This window comes from Rana temporaria, chromosome 3 (genome assembly GCF_905171775.1).
Source record: "Rana temporaria chromosome 3, aRanTem1.1, whole genome shotgun sequence".
Classification (NCBI taxonomy): Eukaryota; Metazoa; Chordata; class Amphibia; order Anura; family Ranidae; genus Rana; species Rana temporaria.
Genome location: NC_053491.1, coordinates 454301045 through 454317893, shown reverse-complemented (window position 1 = coordinate 454317893; position 16849 = coordinate 454301045). Strand labels below are relative to the sequence as shown.

At 45.0% G+C, this 16849-nt stretch overlaps 1 protein-coding gene across 1 annotated transcript in view; it reads left to right on the top strand.

The window, feature by feature from the left end:
* LOC120933455 (NACHT, LRR and PYD domains-containing protein 3-like) overlaps nucleotides 1–16849 on the top strand; it is a 59710-nt gene that overhangs the window by 2649 nt on the left and 40212 nt on the right. The window contains exons 2-3 of the mRNA XM_040346683.1: nucleotides 6264–6412; nucleotides 16092–16269. Of these exons, the coding sequence (XP_040202617.1) occupies nucleotides 6264–6412; nucleotides 16092–16269 (327 nt within the window). The remainder of the gene's footprint in view (nucleotides 1–6263; nucleotides 6413–16091; nucleotides 16270–16849) is intronic.

Here is a 16849-nt window from a genome sequence, read left to right as displayed (position 1 = left end):
TACAGGTGTACTGCCTGTACCCCCCTGATGGCGGCCCTGTATGAAAGTTAGGCTCAGACAAAAATTCAGGGAAGTCAGAGCCCTAGCAACAAAGGGAAGCTACTTTCAGAGGCACCTAAAGTAGGGTTTCTAGCTAAAAACACCAATGGCAGTCAACTCATAGAGTATGCTCTTATGCCTGCTTCATATAAGTATCAACTTGTACAAGAGCAGTGTAAACAGCAAGCTTTGACAAAGCTTTTGCAGAGCAAGTTTTGAACTTTTAAAGTACTATTTAACTCCAGTTTGCAAATGTTGAGCACAGATCCTAATGGGAGTGTTAATTGCCACTTTAACCACTTAAGGACTGGCCACCACATATATACTGCGGCAGGTCGGCCCTTTTGCACGAAACTACATACCTGTATGCCGTTTCGTGCACGTGTCACTGTGGGCGTGCTCGTGCACGCTGAACAGCGGGTAAGCCGATTCCTGGGTCCGGCAGGCCGTAATGTGCGCTGGCCACCTGCGATCACTCCTCAGAGATGCAGGACGGGGATCTGTCAGTGTAAACAAAGCAGATACCCGTTCTGACAGAAGATTACAATGAGATTGTCTGTTCCTAGTGATCAGGAACAGCGATCTCTCTCCTTCAGTCACTACACTCCCCCCATAGTTAGAAACCCCTCCCTAGGACACACTTAACCCCTTGATCTCCCCCTAGTGTTAACCCCTTCTCTGCCAGTGTCATTTATACAGTAATCAGTGGCTATTTTTACCTCTGATCGCTGTAATAATGTCACTGGTCCCGCTGCAATGTTGCAGTCCCGCTAAAATTCGCAGATCGTCGCCATTACTAGTAAAAAATAAATAAATAAAAATGCCATAAATCAATCCCCTATTTTGTACACACTATGGGCTGGATTCAGATAGAATGGTCTATCTATCCGCCCAGCGTAACGTATCTCAGATACGTTACACCGCCGTAATTTAGGGCGCAAGTTCTGTATTCAGAAACAACTTGCGCCCTTAGTTACGGCGGCGTAACGTATCTGTGTCGGCGTAAGCCCGCCTAATTCAAATGTGGATGATGTGGGCGTGTTTTATGTATATTAACTACAAAAAAACGCGCATGCTTGAAATTCCGCCGCAAATCGTCATTGCTTTCGACGTGAACGTAAATTACGTCCAGCCCTATTCGCGAACGACTTACGCAAACGACGTAAAATTTTCATAACTTGACGCGGGAACGACGGCCATACATAACATAGGATACGCCTTGTAACAGGAGTGACTTTTGGGCACAGATTGAGCCAGGAGATGGGGTGGCAAGTGAATCATAATTCATGTATCACATGAGATGGGACATTAATAATAATTCATGGTTGCAGGATGTCTTGAGATATCACAAGTTGTTGGCTTATTCAATGTGGGGACACATTCTTTTGAAAGGTGTTAATTGCATCTACTCCTAGACATTTCATTGTCCATTGTGTAAAGGTGTTAATTCAGGTCTGTTCCTAGACCTTTCCATCGTGTGATAACACGGTTTAAAGCCTATTGATGCCCAGGTGTGACTACCTGTCTGTCGGAGACAGAACGTCTGTCTAAAGATGTGGATTGAAGGGAACTCATTGAGTAATGGTATTTTGTGTGAATTCTATTGATAAAAGTATGTGATTGAAGCCCCATGGTGTGAAGGGGGGTGGAGATTTCAGTGTCCCTTTGATTACGGTCACCTGCTTGTAACTGCATAAAAAGCTGAAAATAAACCATTAAAGCATTCTTGCATTTGAAACCAGAAAGCACAGAGCTGTGTCTCGTCTTATTCTGGGAGATGGGATGGATCGCGTCCTGTTGGTTGGAGTGTCGATAAGCTGTCTTGGATGGAATGGAATATCGTGAACAGATTTAACCCCTGTCCCATTTGGGGTTACGTTACAATTGGTGGCTAGCAGCGGGATAATTCCATCGCTTAAAGGACAGCTACAAGGACTACTGGAGAACCGTGGCAGACCAGCCAGCAACCATAAGAAGATGGACGTGATCACAGAACTTGTCCAAATGGATGGAGCGGAAAGACCCAACTTAACACTTCAGGAGCACTTCTTTGACAAACTGTCCCGGGAAGTCAGAGAATGGGTCCGGGACAGAAACCCTTTCTCCTTGTCTGAAGCAGCTCGCCTGGCGGACGAATACACAGATGCCCGCAAACTGGACAACTCTGTGGTCAAGACCACAGCTCGGGTGGATTATCGATCAGCGGCACCCCCGCCGGCTATTGCCTACAAACCCCAGTCGGACCGTCCTACAACACCACCTCCAGCGGCCACTTATCCTCAGAAGCCTAGGTTCAACTCCCAGGACAACTCACAGCCCATCAGGTGTTTTGGGTGTAAACAGCTAGGACACAGAAAGCTAGACTGTCCATTGAATCCACCCAGGCAGTCACAGTCATGGAGACAGCCAGAAAGGGGGAACCCCCACACATCCATGCCTGCGGCCCACTGCATTGAGGAGGAAGAACATTGGGGCGTTCTGCACGAGGCAGATCCGATACAAGCAGCTAACCAGGACAACAGGCAGCAACACAGGCAGACTGTCTGGGTCAATGGAAAGGTAGCCAATGGGCTACGTGATACCGGGGCCACGATGACCCTGCTACAGAAGAAACTCATCCCAGAGAGCCAGCACACCGGAGACACCGTAGCCGTAAGAGTAGCGGGAGGCACCGTCTTCCGGCTACCCGTTGCCCGGGTTCACCTGGATTGGGGGGTTGGTTCGGGACATGTGAATGTGGGGATGATGAAGGATTTGCCAGCAGATGTACTACTGGGGAATGATTTGGCCCCCCTTGTTTCTGCGTAAGCCCCGATGTGTCCCGCTGAAGCCCACACAGTGACTACCTGTGCCCCAACCCGCGTTGCTGGAACCAACTCGCTTGCTGCTGAGACCCGGGCAAGACTACCTTCCCCGACATGTACTGTAGATCCGGCACAATATTACAGTCTAAAATGGGAATGTGACAAGTTGGCCAGTGAAAAATCGGAGATGCAACGACACTACGTCATGTATTATGAGATTTCCCATGGCTTGAACATTAAAATGCACAAACAGGCTGAAATTGTCAAAAGATTATATGGGATTTGCATCCAGGTGGTGCCCTATCTCTCCCAAGAGCATCAGCAACAGGTTTTGGGAGCCATTGAGAGAGCAAAGCAAGTGACTGTTCCAGAACTGAATTCCATTATTCACCTTCACCATCAGCTACCGACCTGGTAAGCCAAATGGCAATGCTGATGGTTTATCCCGGCAAACAGACGTCATCCTGGCCTCCTAGTTCCGGACATCCCCAAGTTGACCCGAAAAGGATCAAGCTGGGTCTGCCGGAGTGTTCCACAAGGAGGGAGCCATGTAACAGGAGTGACTTTTGGGCACAGATTGAGCCAGGAGATGGGGTGGCAAGTGAATCATAATTCATGTATCACATGAGATGGGACATTAATAATAATTCATGGTTGCAGGATGTCTTGAGATATCACAAGTTGTTGGCTTATTCAATGTGGGGACACATTCTTTTGAAAGGTGTTAATTGCATCTACTCCTAGACATTTCATTGTCCATTGTGTAAAGGTGTTAATTCAGGTCTGCTCCTAGACCTTTCCATCGTGTGATAACACGGTTTAAAGCCTATTGATGCCCAGGTGTGACTACATGTCTGTCGGAGACAGAACGTCTGTCTAAAGATGTGGATTGAAGGGAACTCATTGTGTGATGGTATTTTGTGTGAATTCTATTGATAAAAGTATGTGATTGAAGCCCCATGGTGTGAAGGGGGGTGGAGATTTCAGTGTCCCTTTGATTACGGTCATCTGCTTGTAACTGCATAAAAAGCTGAGAAGAAACCATTAAAGCATTCTTGCATTTGAAACCAGAAAGCACAGAGCTGTGTCTCGTCTTATTCTGGGAGATGGGATGGATCGGGTCCTGTTGGTTGGAGTGTCGATAAGCTGTCATGGATGGAATGGAATATCGTGAACGGATTTAACCCCTGTCCCATTTGGGGTTACGTTACACGGCTCATATAGCAGGGGTAACTATACGCCGAAAAAAGCCTAACGTAAACAACGTAAAAAAATGCGCCAGCCGGACGTACGTTTCTGAATCGGCGTATCTAGCTCATTTGCATATTCCTCGCGTAAATAAACGGAAGCGCCACCTAGCGGCCAGCGTAAATATACAGCCTAAGATACGACGGTGTAAAACACTTACGCCGGTCAGATCTTAGGGAAATCTATGCGTAACTGATTCTATGAATCAGGCGCATAGATACAACGGCCGGACTCAGAGATACGACGGTGTATCAGGAGATACGCCGTCGTATCTCTTTTCTGAATCCGGCCCTATAACTTTTGTGCAAACAAATCAATATACGCCTATTGCTATTTATTTACCAAAAATATGTAGAAGGATACATATTGGCCCAAACTGATGAAGACATTTGTTTTTTTACATTTTTGTTTTGGATATTTATTATAGCAAAAAGTTAAAAATATTGTTTTTTTTTTATTCAAAATTGTTGGCCTTTCTTTATTTATAGTGCAAAAAATAAAAATGTCAGAGGTGATCAAATACACCAGGGCTCAAAATTTCAAGTCCTGAGCTACTAGCCAGGCCTCAAGGCGTACTCGCCACCAGTTGCCCCTCCCAACCCCTACCATGCCCCGCCCCGAATCCCGCCCATAGACACGCCCTCATAAATCTCATGAAATGACACTTAAATGTTTTATGCAGAATTAAGCTATAAAAATAAATATTAACAACAACTTTATCCGTGCCCAAAAATGCAGCCTGCCCATGTATACCAATGCAGAATGTGTCCCTAGGGCAGCAAAATGTCCCCCACTTTGCAGCCAGAGTCCCCCCCCACACTATTGCAGCCAGAGCCCCCCCACTCTTGCAGCCAGAGTCCCCCCCCACTATTGCAGTCAGAGTCCCCCCCCACACACTATTGCAGCCAGAGTCCCCCCCCACACTATTGCAGCCAGAGTCCCCCCCCCACACTATTGCAGCCAGAGTCCCCCCCACACTATTGCAGCCAGAGTCCCTCCCCACACCATTGCAGCCAGAGTCCCCCCCCACACTATTGCAGCCAGAGTCCCCCCCACACTATTGCAGCCAGAGTCCCCCCCCCCACACACACTATTGCAGCCAGAGTCCCCCCCCACACACTTTTGCAGCAGCCAGAGTTGTCACCCCTCCCCACACACACTATTGCAGCAGCAGCCAGAGTCGTCCCGTTCCCCCCCACACTATAGCAGCAGCCAGAGTCCCCCCACACCACTATTGCAGCATCCAGAGTCGTCTTCCCCCCTCCACACTATTGCAGCAGCCAGAGTCCCCCCACACCACTATTGTAGCCAACCTTTGCTGGGTAGGAGAGGAGCCGCCGCGTTATTCAAACCGCGGGGAACATGACAGCTTTCAATTCAATAGCTGCTATTGAATTGAAAGCTGTCATGTTCCCCGCGGTTTGAACAACGCGGCGGCTCCTCTCCTACCCAGCAAAGGTTGTCTACAATAGTGTGGGGAGGACCACATGGCGGCAACAGCAGCGGCAGCGGCAGCAGGGACTCTCCTCTCCTTGCTCGCCCCCCCTGCTCCCAGGCAGCCCACACTCGCCTGCCCTCAAAATGTACTCGTATTTTGCGAGCAGGCGAGTGTAAATTTTGAGGGCTGAAATGCACCAAAAGAAAGCTCTATTCGTGGGGAAAAAAAGAGCATCAATTCTGTTTGTGTACAATGTTGCACAACCGTGCAATTGTCAGTTAAAGCAAAGCAGTGCTGTATCGCAAAAAATGGCCTGGTCATTAAGGGGGTTAATCCCTCTGGGCCTTAAGTGGTTAAGCAAGGTGCTAGCAGGCTTTTAACAAGCTTCAGAAGTGCTGAAGCCTGCTAGCAGCTTGCGTAAAGTGGAAATCAGAACTCCCATTAGGATCGATATTCAACATTTGCAAGCTGGAGCTGAATGGTGCTTTAAAAGCTTCAACAAAGCTTGCTGGAAGCTCTGCAAATGCTGCATCAAAGGTTGCTGTTCATACTGCTCTTTAACAAGCTGAAACAAGCCTAGGATATGACTTTTACTTCTAAATGTTTTAATGTGATACAGGTTTACATGAATTGCAATAAAAGAATTGCAAAAAAAAGAAAGAAAATGACTTTACCTTTGGACCTTACTTCAAGTCCATACACCTGTAACTGTGTTTTTCTGTATGGTTTTCTAGACCGCATTAAGAGGTTGTGCCAGTATGAGGATGTATCAGTGAGGCACATCCATGAGTATTTCAAAGATGATCTGACCTATATATTGGAAAATGTCAACGCGCATGCCCTCCTGACCGAACTGCATTCTCGGAATGTACTAAATGCAGAAGTAAGATAAAAATATTCTTCATTTATTACATCAAAGTCATGAGTATAATATAGAGAAATGTTTGTGGTTAGCTTTTTATTGTATACATGTAGACCTCAGCTTTTTCTTTTTTTTTTATCAATTTTTTTTAAATCTTCATCCAGTAAAAACCTTAACATATAAACTTTATTTTTAAACATTATCTTGGCACACATTGAGATAACATTACCGATTGCGCTAACCCTGTCTTCTTAATTACAGCATTTCCTCCCTCATCTCTGTTACACAATTGCTAAGAATGTTCATGTTTTGTGACTTGTAAATAATTGAACCACTTGCTGTCCAGGGCAATTTTTTTAATTTTTCATGCACATATTAAAATCAGCATTTTATGCAATAAAATTATTTAGAACCCCCAGCAGTATGTGTTTTCTGAAAGCAGAGACCCTGGAGAATAGGGCCCAGATTCTCATCCAGCGGCGTAATTTTGTGCGGGCGTAACGTATCCGCTTTACGTTACGCCTCCGCAACTTACACGGGCAAGTGCTGTATTCTCAAAGCACTTGCTCCGTAAGTTGCGGCGGCGTAGCGTAAATCGGCCGGCGTAAGCCCGCCTAATTCAAATTTGGATCTGGGGGGGCGTGTTTTATGTAAAACTACTGTGACCCGACGTGATTGACGTTTTTGCGGAACGGCGCATGCGCCGTCCGTGGAATTTCCCAGTGTGTATTGCTCCAAATTACGCCGCAAGGACATCATTGGTTTTGACGTAAACGTAAATGACGTCCAGCCCCATTCACGGAAGACTTACGCAAACAACGTAACTTTTTCATTTTTCAACGCGGGAAGGACGGCCATACTTAACATTGGCTGCGCCTCATATAGCAGGGGCAACTTTACGCCGGGAAAAGCCTAACGTAAACGCAGTAACTTTACTGCGTCGGCCGCGCGTACGTTTGGGAATTTGCGTATCTAGCTAATTTGCATACTCAAAGTGGAATTCGACGGAAGCGCCACCTAGCGGTCAAAAAAAATGCAGTTAAGATCCGACGGCGTAAGAGACTTACGCCTGTCGGATCTAATGGATATCTATGCGTAACTGATTCTAAGAATCAGACGCATAGATACGACGGGTCGGATTAGGACTTACGATGGCGTACATGGCGCTGCGCCGTCGTAAGTCCTTTCAGAATCTGGGCCTAAATGTTTTGCAGTTAAAAATTTCAGGAATAAACACACTTTAAACCCTGTACACACGATCGGTTTGTCTGATAAAAACAGACCGATGGACCGTTTTCATTGGACAAACCGATCGTGTGTGGGCCCCATCGGTTTGTTTTCCATCGGTGAAAAAAAATAGAACCTGTTTTAAATTTTTCCTATGGATAAAAAAACGATAAAAAAAACGAACGTCTGTGGGGAAATCCATCGTTCAAAAATCCATGCATGCTCAGAATCAAGTCGACGCATGCTCGGAAGCATTGAACTTCGTTTTTTTCAGCACGTCGTTGTGTTTTACGTCACCGCGTTGGACACGGTCGAATTTTTGACCGATGGTGTGTAGGCAAGCCAGCCAGCAAGCCAGCTTCATCGGATATCCGATGACAAAATCCATCGGATTAGATTCCATCAGATATCCGATCGTGTGTACAGGGCTTTTAAGCGGAGTTCCGCCAATTTTTTTTTTTTTTTAGTCAGCAGCTATAAATACTGCAGCTGCTGACGTTTAATATTAGGACATTTACTTGTCCAGGGCGCCCGCAATGTCCTCACCCAAAGCCGATCTATCCCTTGACTCCCGGATGGAGGTGCCGCCATCTTCAGTAAGGGAATCAGGAATCAGCAGCCTTGCCGCTTCACTTCCTGGTTCCGTACTGCACATGTGCGAATCGCACTGCACACTCTCACTGCTCCCTGCTGTCTTCTGGGACCTGTGTGTCTCTCAGAAGACAGCAGGGAGCCGGAGAAGGGGCCAGACATGGCGTAGATAACCGCGGACACTGTGGCGATCTCTACCTGGAAGTGAGAGTAAATACCTGGATTATACAGGTATCTGCTCCCCCTCCACCCTGAAATGTGCCAAATGTGACACTGGAGGGGGGGAGGAATCCGAAAAGCGGAAGTTACATTTTTGGGTGGAACTCCGCTTTAAAATGTATTTAAATGCACAGAAACACTACATAATACCCAATTATTTGGTAAGATATAAAAGATGGGGTTGCATTGAAAATATAGATACCAAACATGTCAAGACTCAAAATTGCATGCCCCCATGAAATGGCTACAGTACCTAAGTGGCACTTTAGAAGCCATTACAAGTTATCGTTTTAGATTTTACTGTGAATTATGGTCCTAAAATTATTGTTCTCACTCCGACGTTCACAGCAATACTTTAAATGTGTGATGCAATTGATTTTTACATTTTGATACAGAACTTTTCATGGGCAGGTTACGGGTACTCTTTATGGAGAGATCTGTTAAACCCTCAATGTCTCCCCCATTCTTTACTGCAGGTAATCAAGCACAGATGGTGATACATTATAGGTTACAGTAGCTGAGGAATGACGGCTCTGAAACCAGAAGTGACAAATTCAATGCTGCTTCCGGGTTCATCTGTCACAGAGGAGATTGGGCAATTTATGTTCCTCAATTCTCTCAGTATCTAACTATTCCAGCTGTTTACCATGGTCCCAGGATGCCGGAGAAACAGGAACGCCCGGGAACTACCATGGGCAGCAGCTTGGGGGGAGTCAACACTTCTAACTACCGTGAATGTGATCAGCAGAGCCACCAGGATCACTTTTACTAAACAGCTAATTGCCGGTTGTAAAAAATAGGATATTGTCCCCCCCCATTTCCTTATTCTTCCATAGGTGAGAGTGAGGTCCCTTCAGCTGGCTGCACCCTCCTGAGATATTCACGTCACACATCCCTGAAAGCTGTGAGTCAGGAAATGCTGAAGGTATATAATCAAGAGGAATGAGGAAGTGGGAGTGTGAAGGAGAAACATTAAAATGTTTACAGGTCATAAAATATGAAAAATCTCTGGAGGGAGAAAAGGAGTGGCAAAGTACAATAATGGGTGAAAGGTCTGCTTTAAAGTGTATCTGTCACTTTAGTACAAAACAAAGTGCAGCGTTTATCAAAAAAAAAAAAAAAATGGTGAGCATCTAATAATTGCAAAACAATCAAGAAAGTCCTCGAAACACCATGTACAAGTGGCAATATATAAGTGAAATCGAATAAATAAGTGAAACTAGTCCACGAAGGTACAAAAAAGTATGATGGTGTTTCCCAGAGTGGCTCCAGAAAAACAGTAGGGACAGGCAGACAAAAAGCTCCCAAAGACATCCAGTGGAAATAAAGGTAACAGTGGCTGCTTAACAAAAGATGTTGGCTTTCAAATAAATGAAAAGCCAAGTAGCGCTTTATGGAATGTAGCCCAAACAAATACACAATGGGCCAGATTCAGATACATCTGCGTATCTTTAGTGCGGCGTAGCGCATCTGATATGCGCTACACCGATGTAACATAGAAAGGGAAGATCCCTATTCACAAAGCACTCGCCGACAACGTTGCGCCGGCGTAACGTAAATAGGCCGGCGTAAGCCCGCCTAATTCAAAGTAGGTGGAAGGTGAGCGTGATGTATTTAAATGAATCGTGACCCCATGTAAATGAAGCGCAGAACGAACGGCGCATGCGCGCGCATTCTCAGTATCACGTCTAATTTACTCCCTAACATACCCAGGCTCAATGCCTGTGACATGAACGTAACCTACGCCCAGCCCCATTCACGTACGACTTACGTAAACAACGTAAAAATCGACGGCTGTTCCGACGTCCATACCTTAACATGACTTACCCCTGTTGAAGATAAAAACATGTATGTCTATATAGTAGCCATAGCAAAGACCAGAATCTCTGCAACGTGATCCTTCTGGCCGGCAGCCATGGGCGTCCGCTGAAATTTTTTCTGGGGGGGGGGGGCGCTTTAGCAGCGGCGATACACAATCGCATTTTAGGCGGAACAATAGAAGACTATCAGACGAGCCAAACTAGGAGGACGGGACCTTGTACACAGACCCAGCTCCGTGACATACGATTCGAGCGCTGGAGGACAGAAGGAGGGGAGCGCTGCAGTCGCCGCTTAAAGCAGCCCCAGGGCCAGTTCACCCCTGCTCCTGGCTCTCCCTGGCGATTCCAGGGGGGCAAACGACCCCCCTTGCCCTATGGAGTGGACGCCCATGCCGGCATGCGTTGTGCATGGTGACGTCACGTCTGGTCACACCCAACGCTTTTTGTCATACATTTGACATTGTCAGGGGCTTGGCTTTACCTGTCACTTTGCCTGTTTAATGTAAAGTGCCCAGTTCTCTTGTTTTATGCACCCCACACTAAACAAAATTTACGTTTGTCACATTCCCCCACCACTGTGTCTGCAGAAGCAGTGAGAAATACATTGATCATGTATGTGCATTTCTCTAATTCCTACCAGAATGCAGTACTGGGTGGTCAATCACCTGGGCTGACCATCGTTACATATGTAAAGAAAAATGGTCACCAAGGATAAACTTTGGGAAGAAATAACGTGCACAAATAATGTAGCTCTGTATTCAAAAATAAATGATTTCATCTATTTTTTAAGTGCAACCAGCATAAGTACCTCAATTTGTCTTTGAATCTTCCTCCTTTAACCCCCTGTACAGCAGAGCTCAAAATTGGTGAAGGGAGGGCAGCGCGAGGGATCACGATAATTAGAGAGAGAGGAGAGTGAGAAGAGAGATGACCTCACCAGTCCCCTGAAATCTATTCACTGTCCAATCAGCATGCTTAGGGTGGAGAAAGCACATCATCCAATCAAAGAGAAAAAAATCTGGCACCATGATGTCTTAAAGATAAAACATATGCAGATTTATTGGATCCGTTCATAAAAATAAATCAATACCTGTAAATATTAATGATTACAGGTATCGATTCCATTTTATGGATGGATCTAATAAAATCACATATGTTTAATCTCTGAGATATTGTGGTGCCGGATTTTTTTCTCTTTGATTGGACGATTGAATGCCTGAGTCCTGTGGCTGAGCACCTGAGTCTCCATCTCAGACACCTGGAGATCCCACAACATAGGTATTAAATCTTACACATTCTACTCTCACCCACATAACAGCTTTGCCCGTCTAGATTATATCTGCTGCACCCCAATCCTACTTGCCAATTCCTCCAACGCAGAGATCCACACATGTCCGTGGTCCGATCACCACATAGTCTCCTTTAACACCTCTCACATAGGTCTAGCCAAAACGACACACTCTTGGCGAATGAATGACTCCTTACTCACAGACCCATCATGCAATCAACAAATTCTTTCTCACCTTGAACAATACTTTACTCATAATGTTACACCAGATCTGTCTCCCACAACTATATGGATGGCACATAAAGCGGTAATTAGAGGTCATCTGATAAATATCGCCTCTATTAAAAATAAATCCAAACTTACAGATATTAGATCCCTTACAAAGGATCTGTACCGCTTATATCATAGAAACAGCCAAAACCCATCTAATGACCTCTTTAAACAAATCCAAGAGAAACGCGCTACCTTAGACACTTTATTAACATCAGACACCGAGAAGGCTCTCAGGTGGTCAAGGGCCAGATTCTTACTCAACAGCAATTCTTATTCCACCATGTTCGCCAGAAAATTAAATCAATCTACAAAACCACCACACACCTACAAATTAAGGAACTCATCTGGAAATATTGTATCCCATCCCAAAGAGGTCATGAAACTGTTCTCTGATTTCTATAAAAACCTTCTTTCTTCGCCACAATCTTCACCTAAACAGTCCTCCTTGGACTGGCTTGACGACATTACATTACCCACTCTTACTAAAGAACAAATTGAATCCCTCAATGCCCCCTGTACAGATATGGAAGTTAACAGAATTATTGGAACATTAAAGACATCCACAGCCCCAGGCCCCGACGGCTATTCTACATCTTATTATAAAAAATTTGCCCCCATCATTACCCCACACCTTACGAAATTATATAATAATATCCTGCAAGGAGGCCATTTCCCATCTGAGATGCTTTTGGCTAACATGTCACTTCTTCCCAAACCTAATAAAGACCACTCCATCCCCCAAAACTATTGCCCGATATCAGTTATTGACAACGACCTGAAAATATTTGGCCGTATACTAGCAGACAGATTATCGGCTGTTATCCCCCCATTAGTGGACCCTGATCAAACAGGCTTCATTCCAATCATGTTTATTATTAATGGCGATTTTGGGGTAGCAGCAGGATTTATGGAGATGTATGGAGAAAGCACATCAATGCTTTCCTTCTAACAAAGAAATACAAATACAAATCCTTTGGCAGATCCCATGTGCAGTATGTGTTTTATCTGTTATTTGTTTGATTGCCTGGAATTTAACTTGAACCATGTATAAGCTTAAAGTCAGTGGCGTAATTGGGGTCTTTAGGGCTCCAGTGCAAGAAGCCACAAAGAGACCCCGGACCCCTGGCCGGGGGCCCTTTATTTTGAGCCTGGTGATGGAATGGCAGGGCCTGGATGCAAGTGGGACCTTTGTGACCCTGGTAGTTCCGCTACTGGTGTCAGTAGGTTTTTTTTTTTTCGTTTTTGTTTTACTATTTTTTTTTTTTACAATGTAGCACTAACCCTGCAGGAGCTGCTGAATAGTTTTGGGCGGCATGTTACCTCTATTCTCTCGCCGTTCAGGGTAGTAGGAGAGAGTTGAAAAAGTTCAATGTCCATACTTTACACTACTTTTTCTAAGATTTATTTGCAGAACTTGGTAAGGAAAGAAGAAGTGGTTGAAGGGGTGGAAGGGTAAATAGGTAGATTCAGGTGCATAATCTCAAATCGGAAACACTCCTGCTTCCAGCAAACAGTTCTCGTCGCCACTCTAGCCAGAGTGGGTATTGCTCATCCGGATAGGTCCCTCTCACTGGCCTAGCAGCCGGAATAGTGCACAGAATAAAGTACAGTCTCTGCCACAGACCTTCCTTTATGAGGAGACACTTTAGGTCCTGAATCCCCTTCACACAGGATTCAGCACCCGGAACTCTCCAGATTAACTTTTGTAGAACTCAGATCTGACAGGCGATCACTATCAAGCCTCTCAGTGTATGGTGCATCCTTCAAGGAAGTTTCCAGGCCTTTTCCCAAGATACCAGCCTCTTGCATGGTCCTCTCCAGGATAGGTCCTCCCCTGGCTTCCTTCATCAAGTGGCTTCCTCCCACAGAACAGACAGCACAGGTTCACCTTGAAAACATAGACCCAGTCTGACTGAAGGGCCTACTTAGATAAACCACAACCCCGGACCAACGTGGTCCCAGAGCCATGAATCAGTAGCACGCACCCCCGGCCAGCTGGGCCACGAGGTGGTGGGACGACAGACCATGCAACCGACGACCCCGGTCCAATGGCATCTGTTCCTTAACCGGTTAACGCCCGCCCACTGTATATATACGTCCTGTTTTTAAAGATGAATATCTCGGTAACGGCAGCAGCTGCTGCCACAACCGAGATATCCATCTCTTCAGTGGGCGGGCGTGTAAACGATAACGGCGGTCTCCGCGGCGGATTCGCCGCAAGATCGCCGTTATCGGTGGCGGGAGAGGGCCCCCCCCCTCCCGCCGCTCTTCCGCGCCCTCCGCCGCTTACCGGAGCCGTCGGTAGGGGCGGAGGAGAGCGGGTGCTGCTGCCTGATCAGTGAGGACTCGAGTGAGGGCAAGATGGCCCCCACCCGTCCTCATAGCTTTGCTGGGCGGAAGTGACGTCAAAACGTCAGTCCCGCCCAGCGTCTTAAAGAGACAATTTTTTTGTTGTCATTTTTTTAAATGACAAAATTTCCATATTTTTATTTTTTTTGCATTTAAGTCTAAATATGAGATCTGAGGTCTTTTTGACCCCAGATCTCATATTTAAGAGGACCTGTCATGCTTTTTTCTATTACAAGGGATGTTTACATTCCTTGTAATAGGAATAAAAGTGATAATTTTTTTTTTTATTTCAGTGGAAAAAATTATAAAATCAATAAAAATAAATAAGAAAACAAAAAAAAATGTTTTTAAAGCGCCCTGTCCCGATGAGCTTGTGCGCAGAAGCGAACGCATACACGAGTAGTGCCCGCATATGAAAACGGTGTTCAAACCACACAAGTGAGGTATCGCTGCGATCGTTAGAGCGAGAGCAATAATTCTAGCCCTAGACCTACTCTGTAGCTCAAAAAATGCATTGTATAGAATTTTTTAAACGTCGCCTATCGAGATTTTTAAGGGAAAAAGTTTGACGCCATGCCACGAGCGGGCGCAATTTTTAAGCGTGACATGTTGGGTATCATTTTACTCGGCGTAACATTATCTTTCACAATATATAAAAAATTGGGCCAAATTTATTGTTGTCTTATTTTTTAATTCAAAAAAGTAAATTTTTTCCAAAAAAAGTGCGCTTGTAAGACCGCTGCGCAAATACGGTGTGACAAAAAGTATTGCAATGACCGCCATTTTATTCTCTAGGGTGTTAGAAAAAAAATATATAATGTTTGGGGGTTTTAAGTAATTTTCTAGCAAAAAAAACTGTTTTAGTCTTGAAAACGCCGAATCTGAAAAACACCTTCTGTCCTTAAGTAGTTAAGTACCCCTCCCCAGTATGCACAGCGGGACGATCAACCCCACTGATTGGCTGCTGAGGGGGACACCCAATACACCCTGACTCTGCTGCTGCAACCCTTGGCCTGAAATGGTAACAACACCCCAGGCGAACAATGGTAGTCACTCCCAGCATAGCCATGACTGGAACAGAGGCTAAATTTAGCCAAAATGACATGTGTCTAAGTCAACTAACACTCAGACCCCTTCTAAATTTTATTTTTTACATTTTTTTAAAGGAGCCCCATTGAGGGGTTCTGTTGAGATATCAGGGGTCTAAACAGACCTCTGATGTACCACCTTTGAGACAGGGAAAGGAGAATGAGAACACAGCTCTCAATCTCCATCTCTGCAGCCTCAGCTGCACTGAATAAATGAATAGAAATAGCTCTGTACAGAGCTTTCCCCCATTCACACACTGAACACACATTTTACTATGTTTCAGTTATGAAAGAACCAAGTCAAATACATTTACCGGCCACATTTACAATGACACATTTACCGTCCCCTTTACTGCTTTCCATCCTGACAGATCCCCGCCCGTAACCCAGCAGAAGTTTGGAGACTAAGGGAGGGGGCCAGTAGAGAACAGGGGGGCCGCGATAAAGCTCAGGGGAGCTGGAGAGCACATGGGGGCAGCAGAAAAAAGCTCAATAGGAGGAGCAGTGGGGGAGGCTGCAAATAGAAGAACCAACCTTTCCATTTTCATCCTGCAGCTGCTGAATGTCGCTTCTCCTCCTTCTCTGTATGCAGCTGCCCTCTCTGCTCCTCCTATCCAGCAGCATGGGGCTGGGTTGCAATTGCAACCCCTGTGACAGGTATGCCCCTGCTTCCAGTGTGTAATTTATAAAAGTACCTTATTCTAATTGATACAACACAATTTATGCCTGGGCCAATGATATTAGTTTGAGTTACATTAATATGAATACAAATCTTATGATTACTTTAGACAATGAAGCAATATTGTGATAACTACAGAAAAATAAACAATATATTTCTACTTAAGATCTATTTGTCAATCAAAAATGAACTTGGGGATGCTTCCTTTGCTAACCGTTTGTTAGAAGATATTTTGAGATTGGGAAGAAATGCTGTGATTGGATTTTGGGAATGTCTCTACACGCTACCAAAAGAACATCTTCATCCTCACCTATTGGCAGTTCTGGATGAACTCAATCAGAAAGGTAACAGTATGTTGCATGTGAAATCATCAATTGGATACAATGTTAAGTTATCAAAATATTAATGCCACCAGCGCTGGGATGGAAATGCAGTTAAAGCAGCTGTATGTCAGTCCCTAAAAAGGGAAATATCACAATCTGGCTCCAAATTGTGCAGCTCTGACCTGCTAACTCAATACCAATGTTTCCCTAAGGGCAAACACATGCACTTATAGGTACAGTTGTGCTCCTATGTTTACATACCCTGGCAGAATTTATGATTTCTTGACCATTTAACACAAAAACTTTTCTTTCACTCATGGTTAGTGTTTGGCTGAAGCAATTTATTATCAATCAACTGTGTTTACTCTTTTTAAATCATAATGACAGCAGAAACTACCCAAATGACCCTGATAAAACGTTTACATACCCTGGTGATTTTGGCCTGATAACATGCACACAAGTTGACACAAAAGGGTTTAAATGGCTATTAAAGGTAACCATCCTGACCTGTGATCTGTTTGCTTGTAATTAGTGTGTGTGTATAAAAGGTCAATGAGTTTCTGGACTCATGACAGACTCTTGCATCTTTCATCCAGTGCTG